At 35.4% G+C, this 9,832-nt stretch overlaps 1 protein-coding gene and 2 long non-coding RNA genes across 6 annotated transcripts; 1 reads left to right on the top strand and 2 right to left on the bottom strand.

Moving 5' to 3' along the window:
• Positions 1 to 363: 363 nt before the first annotated feature.
• LOC148698634 (secreted RxLR effector protein 161-like) lies at positions 364 to 928 on the bottom strand. The gene is made up of 2 exons (XM_088678517.1): positions 710 to 928; positions 364 to 582 (listed from the first exon to the last, which is right to left on the bottom strand). The coding sequence occupies exons 1-2, from the start codon at positions 926 to 928 to the stop codon at positions 364 to 366; spliced, it is 438 nt and encodes a 145-aa protein (XP_088534643.1).
• Positions 929 to 4,867: 3,939 nt separating this feature from the next.
• On the bottom strand, positions 4,868 to 5,964 carry LOC148698633 (uncharacterized). Of its 2 annotated transcripts, XR_015952021.1 has the most exons (4): positions 5,602 to 5,964; positions 5,320 to 5,448; positions 5,125 to 5,217; positions 4,868 to 5,028 (listed from the first exon to the last, which is right to left on the bottom strand). It is a non-coding gene; the product is annotated as an uncharacterized LOC148698633 (long non-coding RNA). The 2 variants fall into 2 exon arrangements; XR_015952014.1 differs by having other exon boundaries at positions 4,868 to 5,217.
• Positions 5,965 to 6,490: 526 nt separating this feature from the next.
• Positions 6,491 to 8,937, top strand: LOC148698632 (uncharacterized). 3 transcript variants are annotated; one of them, XR_015955852.1, is made up of 4 exons: positions 6,492 to 7,280; positions 7,578 to 7,654; positions 7,783 to 7,875; positions 8,120 to 8,937. It is a non-coding gene; the product is annotated as an uncharacterized LOC148698632 (long non-coding RNA). The 3 variants fall into 3 exon arrangements; XR_015955851.1 differs by having other exon boundaries at positions 6,491 to 7,654; positions 8,096 to 8,937; XR_015955850.1 differs by having other exon boundaries at positions 6,496 to 7,654.
• The last annotated feature ends 895 nt before the right edge of the window (positions 8,938 to 9,832 follow it).

The following is a 9,832-nucleotide window of genomic DNA, read 5'->3' as shown; positions in this document are numbered from 1 at the left end:
TTATTGTTGTTGTGATTTAGTTTAAAATCTGGTTATGAGATGAATAATTGAAGAACAAAGAATGGGAAGGATAAGAATGGAAGAATTTTTGAAAGGATTCTTGCTCTCTGAAAAATCTAGCAGAGTATATTCAATTGCTTATATCTATCTCTACAATTCACACTTTCGGTGCTTACATAATTGTTAGAATCCAAGGTGGATTCTCTCTCATTACAAAGCAATCTCATCCCCTTATCTAGCTAGTTTCTAGGATCATTACACCTGGCATTATTTGCCTTACTACTATATAGCTGTACACTTGGTATTTTAACTCAAGTGAATACACACATTAATACATAGCTTATTTCCTACTCAGCTATAGACTTACAATTCAACACTCCCCTTTAAGTCTACAGCTAATTTCACTCCAAGCATACTTCTAAGGAGACTGAATCGATCCTTTGCGAGTGGCTTTGTGAAGATGTCTGCCAATTGCTCTTCTGTGGGACAATAAACCAAGTCCATGATGCTTTCTTGCAATGCATCTTTGATAAAATGATATCTCCTATCAATGTGCTTGGTCTTTTGATGAAACATAGAGTTCTTGGCAATGGCAATAACAGAAGTGTTATCATAGTAAAAAGGTGTTGCTTTAGTTTTGCAATTCTCCAAAATCCTCCAGACCAAACCTCAACCATATTGCCTAAGCTATGGCTTCAGATGTACTTACGTATTCAGCTTCTACAGTTAAAAGTGCAACACAATTTTGCTTAACTGAAGCCCAAGATAACACACCACTGCCAAAAGAAAATGCATACCCTGATGTACTCTTGATGTCCTCCAATGAACCACCCCAATCACCGTCACAATAGCCAATTAAACAAGCTTTTCTTCCCTTCACATATTCCAGACCATAGTCTAGGGTCCCCTTGATGTACCTAAGCACCATCTTTGCAATTCCATAATGTCTATTAGTAGGACAATGCATAAATCTAGCTATTAGGCTTGTTGCATACATTATGTATGGCCTTATGGCAATGAGATATAGAAGACTTCCCACATTTCTTTTATACATTTCCTCACTCGCAGATCCACTTCCATCATCTTTAGTTAGCTTCTCAGTTGCTACAAGATGAGTTGTCACAAACTTCCTTTCACTTAATCCAAACTTGCTCAGCAAGGAACTTGCATATTTCTTCTGGTGAATGAAGATACTTGAGTCAGTTTGAAATACTCGTCCCAAGAAAGTGATAGAGAAGTCCCAAATCTATCATCTCATACTTCTTCTTCTTCTTCATGTTTTCCTTGAATTCTATTAGCATTGATTTACAACTGCCAGTGTAGACTATATCATCTATATATATAGAGACAATCAAAATGTATACTTCCCTTGCCTTTATGTAAAATGTTGATTCATTCAAGCTTTTCTCAAAATCACACTGTGAAAAATAAGTGTTTATTTCTCTAAACCAGGCTCTTAGTGTCTATTTTAGACCATGAAGGGCTTTGTGTGGCTTATAGACCTTGTCTTCCTTGCCTTTGACTACAAATCCTTTAGGCTGCTCAACATAAAATTCTTCTTGTAATACTACAATCAAGAAAGTTGACGTCACATCTAACTAGTATAATTTCCAACTCTTTTTTGTAGCCACTGCTATTAGAGTCCTCATAGCATCCAACCTAGCAACAAGAGCATATGTTTCATTGTAATCCAAACCAGGCTTTTATGCATAGCCCTTTGCAACCAACCTTGATGTATTTTTCAACACTGAACTATCAAGATTTAGCTTGGTTTTGTAGACCCATTTAACTCATATGACAGGTTTTTCAGTTGTTTTATCAACAAGTTTCCACGTACCATTCTTTTCAATCATGAACAGATCATCTTCCATTGCTTTCAACCAAGACTCATCTTGTTTAGCATCTTCATATTTCTCTGGATCCATGATACACAGATTACATGAAACTAGTACCTCATCTAGTTTCCTCTTCAATGGTGTATGATCAAATGCTTGAGTGTACTTCTCATTTAGACTTGAAATACTTGTAGATTCTCCTGAAGTGAGTGACTTAGACTGAGTTCCAGAGTCCCCAATACTAAGAACCCTTCCAGGTGAAGGTGATATAGGTGATGCAGGAGACAACACCACACTTTCATCTCTTTCAGCACTAGTATCACCATAAGCAAATCGTCCAGTGATGAGAGAAAGTTGATTTGAATTCTCTTCCCAATTCCAAGAAGCTTCTTAATCAAAGACAATGTCTCTTGACAAGACTAGTTTCTTGGATATTGGATCAAATACCCTATACCCATTTTCACAGGTTGCATATCCCACAAATACTTCTTTGAAACTTTTAGGCTCAAGTTTGTGTCTGTGTTCACTTGGAACATGCACATAGCATAATGCACCAAATATTCTTAAATGAACAATACCTGGTTTTCTTCCAGAATAAGCTTCAAAAGGTGTGATATTATTCAAAGCCTTTGTGGGATACCTATTCAATATATACACTGATGTATGAACTACTTCTGCCAAGAAATAGTATGGCATCCTCTTCTCATGCAACATGGATTTTGCTATCTCAATCACAATTGTATTCTTCCTCTCCATTACTCCGTTACTCCATTTTGTTGTGGAGTATATGCAAGAGTAACTGTCTTTGTATCCCTTTTCTTTCACAAGACAAATCAAATTCAGATGACTTGAACTCCCCTCCTCTGTCACTTCTCAGGCACTTAACCTTGAATCCACTCTGCAATTTTGCCATAGCTTTGAACTTTCTAAAGCAAGTGAATGCTTTAGATTTGTATTTGAAAAAAACCCAAGTCATTTTGGTAAGATCATCTATCAAGAGCATGAAGTACTTATTTCTAGCAATTGAATCATTTTTCATGGGTCCACATAGATTAACATGAATGAGTTCAAATAGAGCATTAGCTCTTTGCACTTGATTCCTTGGAAACTCTTCCCTGTGTTGTTTCCCATATTGATAGCTGTCACAGACACCACTATGATCTTCAAATTGAGGCAAGCCATGCACTATATCTTTGTCTCTCAATAGCTTGAGACCACCAAAGTGTAAATGTCCAAGTCTTCAGTGCCAAATCTCAATGGAATGAGTGACACTAGCTTTCAATGCAATTTGATTCTTAGGTAGTAGAGTCAGTGGATAACATCTATTCACTTTCTTCTTTACTTTAATGACCAAGCAATCTAGTGATGGACCATCAAACACACTGCACATTCCACCACCAAACACCAAGAAATATCCATGTTCATCCATTTGAACAACCCTGAGAAAGTTTTCTTTTAAACCAAGAAGATACATTACTTCTCTAACATATTTTTTGCCTTTATTTATGTCAATAACCAAAGATCCCATTCTTGCAACATTTACAAGATCTTCAATTGGCATTTGAACCTTGCTTGCGATGTTGGTTCTCACATCAACAAACAACTCCACATGCCCTGTCATATGGTTGCTATAACAACTGTCAATGTACCATTCTCCATTTACTTTATTCTCAGTAGTTGCATTGTTGGCATATAACAAATTCCTAGTCACTTCCACTTGATTTGCACTATTTGCCTTGTGCACTGCCTTTGCTACAGTACACTCTCTAGACTAATCAAAACCTTCTACACAAGTCTCTCATTAGAAAGAACTTCACCAAATGTTTTCATCTAATTAATCAAATCATTTAGTCTAGTAAGGTATCTAGATAGAGTTTCATCATCACGCATTCTAGCATATTCAAACTCACATCTAAGATTTTGCAGTTTCACAGACCTCACCTAATCGCCACCATGATACTCTCCATACAACAGATCCCATGCCATCTTCGCTAATTCAACATTTGCAATTCGAGGGAAATTTGGTCGGAGACTGCATTTTGAATAATTCCTAAAGCCTTTGCATCTTTCATCATCTCCCTTATCCTCCGATGATCCTTTGACCTTCTTCTTCTTCTTCTTCGAATCAAGAGTTATAACACCCTTTTCTCTAGATTCCACAACCCATGAGATTTGAAGATCATCATCATCTTTATTCTCCAGAACTCGTAGTTCTCACTAGAGAAAATTGGAGTTCTCACTTCCGAGCCTCCAGATCCAGATATATTTGGCCCGAATGAGTTAATTACTCTTCTCAGATGGTAACGAAACTCCAGTGACCTTCACCGAGCTTCAAATAAGCTTCGATTCAGGTTAGAGAATTCATAGTTTTACGCCCATATTCAAATGATCAAACCTGGCTTTAAGGCCATGTTATGATTCAGTTTAAAATCTGGTTATGAGATGAATAATTGGAGAACAAAGAATGGGAAGGATAATAATGGAAGAATTTTCGAAAGGATTCTTACTCTCTACAAAATCTAGCAGAGCATATTCAATTGCATCTCTCTCCACCATTCACACTTTCGGTGCTTACATAACCATTAGCATCCAAGGTGGATTCTCTCTCATTAGAAAGCAATCTTAGCCCTTCATCTAGCTAGTTGCTAGGATCATTACACATGGCATTATTTGCCTTACTACTATATAGCTGCACACTTGGTATTTTAACTCAAGTGAATACACACATTAATACACAACTTATTTCCTAATTAGCTATAGACTTATAATTCAACAAGTGCCAAAGGATAATCCGATTTTGAAACCATACACATGTTTAAGTAAATATCACATTACAAAACTATACACATAGACATATTTTTATATTCATATATGTAAATGCCAAATGAAGGGAGGGGATCAATACAGTTAGAGTATGGTTCCACCTCAGGTTATACGCTAAATACTGGCTTGCAAAGAGGTTAGACATTCAAATCTTATAAATTAAATGAAGACATAAGAAGTATATGTTCAAGTTTATTAATTGTCTTTGTTCATATACTAATGAGAAAATATCAAACATCATTAAATCATGTTTGTCCTTGGAATATATCCTATCCTACTGTTATTGTTCATATATACATATATTTTAAGTTTGAGCTCTGATTTGAAAAATGAGCTGAGCTGAGTGGAGGCCACCGTAGCACGAGCTCGTCTAACACAAAAAGCAATGCACAAATTCAGAAATAGGCACTTACAAAAGGAAACAACAAAAGAAGATGGAGAAACCAAAACAAAAGGGAAATGATACCAGACGATGTGTCCACGTCATCCGAAAATCCAGAAAAGAAGGATGAATCATTGCCGAGGAGACAAAGCCATCGTCCCTTGGCTGGCCTGTAAGCTGTTCAAAAATAAACAAATCATTATTTTCCTTGGTTTTCTGTTTCTTAAAAAAGGCATATAACAAATCCGAAATTTCGAATAAAAAACAACGGGCAAATACCATTTACAGAGGAGGTGTCTTGTTGGTTCTTCTGGTTAGGGCTTGGAATTTGGTGGGATTTGGACCTTTGTATCATCATTCATTTTGGTAAACCCTTTCGTCTCATTATTTCTTCATATTCAGCTTCCACTGTTAGATACACATTACACATGCATAGATACATACATAGTGAGTTTAATTAGTTGTAAAGTCAATCAAATTGGGGATGGATAATCACAAACCCTAGAAGAAAATGAAACCCTAGAAAATCAAAATCAAATTCTTAATCATACAGATACTTACCAGCCTTGATAGCATAATGGTGGGACTCGAGAACGTAATAGACGGTGTTGGAGGGCGACTCGTCCTCGTGGTCCTCCTCTTCGCAAGCGTACCATTCCCATATGAGTTTTCCACAAGAGTACAGCTCCTCCGGTGGCGGCGGGACCAGGATCAGCTTCCCGTCTTCATCCTCAATCAAGTTTGGTTTCTTTAGCGGGCGCTCCGTCTCCATCCCGCATTGTCCATCCATGGCTCTGCAGATGTGAATCTGGAGAGAGAGAGAGTGATAGCAAGCCTGCAGCCTGCTAGGGTTAGAAGATGTTCTTCCTACATGTTTGCATTGTTTGCAAGGTAAGTAAGCTTACTAGGTTTGTTATCTATATCTATATATATATATATATATATATATATATATATATATATATAAGCCCAAATAGGTGAAGCATTTCAAAATGCCAAAAATGACCTCACTTCAGACACTATACCAACATTAACCGTCCAATAAAAGTAGGGTCAAAATTGTAATATCGTACAATTTAGAAGTTATTATAAAATGTGAAATTATCCGCTACGAATAAAATAAATGCCCATCTGAACTATAATAATTGACAGCCACCGGATGAAAATACGTGCACTTCAAATTTATTTTGACTCTTAATCCTCCCACAACTATTGCATTGTGTCCTATCTTTCCGGAAAGAAAAAAAAAAGTCAACGAAAGAGTAGAACTCTCGAACACCACATACAACCGCAACGGTTGTAAACACCAGAGGAGATGGAATCGCCATCTACTACACGTTCTAGAGTGAACAACATGTCATACCATCCCCACAACGCATACATCAGAAGAAATATAATGTGTAATTTACCTTCTTTTGATGGTCGTGATTCTGTTTTTTTCTTTTTTCTTTTTTAAAAATTATCAATAATTATCTTCTTCTTTTTTTTTTTTTTTTTTTTTAATAAATATAATGTGTAATTTACCTAATAAGAAGATGCTATGGTTCTGTTCTTTTCTTTCAAATTCTTCATTTTTTATTCAATTGTTTAGCTTTATTTTCCTTATTTCGTTTAGCCAGTTAATTTTTGAAGAAAATTATTGTCGGGTGAATTGGTCTCGATTACTTCTGCTTTCCTTATTTTCTGGACGAAAAAGTTATGCCCTCTTTTATTTCTTAGACAGGTTCTCGGAAAAGAAAAAATTGCAAAATAGATGATTTGGGGAATAGACATAAACCTAATCAAGGGTGTTTGTGTTCACAAGTGAGAAACGATTCCCTAAGTCTGAAGTTAAAATACAAGTTTCAGGCAGTTTTTTTACGGAAACCAAACACTAGAAATACTTTTCCATTTCATTTTCATACCAAGTGCAACATGAGGCTGATGATGTTGTTGCGATTCTTCGTCCTAATAAACGACTTGGTTTTTGCATAGTGTGATTCTTCAGTTACTAGAGATTCCAAATTTTTAGAAAATGAGGTTTTTTAAATCCTCTCAAAGTAGTATGATTTGGAAATGAACTCTACTGGAGAAGTAATTCATTGTGTTCAAATTTCACTGGGTAGGTTTAGTTTCATATTAATTTTGGCAGTTTATTTGTAGTCGTGCAGAAATCAAGGAGAAGATAACGAGGGGGAGGGAGAAACAGACAGGTAGATTGACAAAGACTCTTCCTCTACATCGACTGATTCTTAGTGCATGTAACTTTCAATCTCGAATTCTCCATGATTTCTGCATTCTTTGCAGTGGTGGTCCACCATTCACCAAATTCATTTTTCCTTCTGTTTTCATGTATGATTGTTGGTTATTTTCTTTTGAGTGAAAAACTTGGATTTGTTTCTTCTCTATGTAAGTGTCTTTATGTTGCTCTATGCATTCATTACATTCCAATGAAGCCCGTTGGTGAGGTTCTTATGTTTACAATGAAACTCTTGGCTCTGGGGAGTTTTTGTTTATATTAATCCATTTTCCAATTATTTATCGTGCTTTTCTATTAGGTTTCAAATCATTTGTATCGGTGTAGGCGATGGAGATAAATGTGATGTGTGTTGTGTGGGCGAGACAATATTGTAGGGTTAGTAGTTTGAAAATTTTCAAATTCGTTCTTCATTAGTTTATGACTCTTATTGGGTTCATGCTTTATGTTTTCAATTTTGTTCTACCAAGACTTTCTACGATTTCTACTTTTTTAAATTGTGGCAGATCATGATGTGAGGAGTGGGTATTTTGCTGCTTCAGGCAAAAAAAGTGCACAATGCAAAGCTTCCTGTAAGGCTGTAAGAATCTGGACGAATCGTGAGTGTTCTATCAATTAATGGAATTTTCTTCTACATTTGATTTTGCTTTCAATTCTTCTTTTTATTTTAATGAAATTTCTTATCTTCCTTTAATCATGAGTATCGAATTGATTTCACTTTTTGTTTTTTATCCGCCATTTTCTCTAATTTTGTTGATCAAGATATGGTCTGCATTTTCTCTTTTCTAGTGTATTTGAGATTCACTAATTCAACCTCAGATGTTTGTCGTATTCATCTCACAGATAGAAGCAATGTGTACAGCTTCGACTAAAGAGTTTGACAACGAATGTTGTATAGGATAAATACGTAGGTTGGTTGTGGAACTTCTACTTTTGATTCATTTTGGTTTTTTTTCCTAACCGCCTTTCATAAGTGGAATTTCTTCTCTTCATTTTTCCAGTTTTATTGAATTTATTTTATGTTCATATCTTTCCTTTCGTTCACAAGATGATGCGTGAAACATTTAATTGGCAGATTGCATCATTTGGTTTCTAACTCTGTTGGGTTCTTAATATGGATTAGTTGGTTGTGCTTATAACATATTAGTCAAAATGTTAATGTAATATGAAGTTATTGTGGTTTTGTAGTATGAAGTTATTGTGGTCTTGGCATTCTTTAATTCCCTCCATTTACCTTACCTAACAATTTACTCCAATTGTTTGGAGTTAATTCAATTATACTACACATTTGAGGTTTTTTCTTACTACAACAATGTCTGCTTAATTTCAAAATGGTTTCTTAAATTTTTTGGCAATTGGCATTTGTACGTCACTTTAGGGTTGATCAAGTGCACATTGATTGCTTAATTTCAATTGATTTTTTTTTTAGTGTGATTTCTTTTAGCTTCTGTTTTCTCTTGGTTGTTTTTACTGCACATTTAGGTTTTTCAATTACAGGATCATCCACAAATTTGTACAGAAAACAATTATGGAGAGATGGTTCAAATAAACAATGAGATTGATAGCTTTGTATTGTAAAATACTACTTACCACATGGATTAAGGTGTAAGTTTATGTTGGTACTATGTTCATGGTAAATATATACAGTACTGTTTGTTAAATGTTTGTAAATGTCTCGTATCTTCTCATTATTTGAAACTTCGATGCATTTCTAGATCCAGTCTCAAAGGGTTAGGAACATGCTTGCGAAGGTAATATCAAAGAAAATAAGTTAATATAACATGCTTGCGAATGTAATGTTAGAGAAGATAGGTAACGACATTGAGGTGTGTGAGAGAGTATCCACATCTTAGGGGGGACTTATCAATAATAGATAAAAGCCTCTCTCGCATGCACAACTCATAAAACAATTTCTTTGAAACAACAATGTTAAATAGCAAGAAACATAACTAAAGCAAGCAAACAATTTCTTACGAAACAACAATGTATGTGTGCATGCTTATGAAGAATGACAATGTATGTGTGCATGCTTGTGAAGACTGATAGTTTACAACCGTAAGATAAATGGGACCTACACTTTCTAAACAATTGTGACCCTTCGATTATTTGTCTTACAAGTACTGTATACATTCTTTCTTTCCATAAAAAAAAAAAACAAAAAAACAAAAAAAATATAGAAAGATTAAACCTTGCGAACTCAAGCGGTGGACGATGGAAACTACCCATCCAACACTAGCGGTTGCAACGTTGCACGATGGAAACTGTACCCTACTACCAGACGTTCATAAGGCTTCAACCGGTTACTCAGTCCAACTGTTCATACGAAGGGGAGAAACGAACTCAACTGCACAGACCCCTCTATCAAATCGTGTTTTTTTTTTTTTTTTTTTTTTTTTTTTTTGGCCTTCTTCTTCATTCACCTTTCAATTTGGTGCTTTCTGGGGAAATGATGAATTAGGATCAACAAAGTACTACAATTGCAGGTACCCCTCTATCAAATCGTTTTTTTTATTTTTTTATTTTTTTATTTTGGCCTTCTTCTTCATCCATCGGTGC

This window comes from Pyrus communis, chromosome 2, assembly GCF_041283825.1.
Source record: "Pyrus communis isolate YQ-2024b chromosome 2, ASM4128382v1, whole genome shotgun sequence".
Taxonomy (NCBI): Eukaryota; Viridiplantae; Streptophyta; class Magnoliopsida; order Rosales; family Rosaceae; genus Pyrus; species Pyrus communis.
Note: the sequence above shows the minus strand (reverse complement) of the source record. Positions and strands in the feature narration are given on the sequence as shown.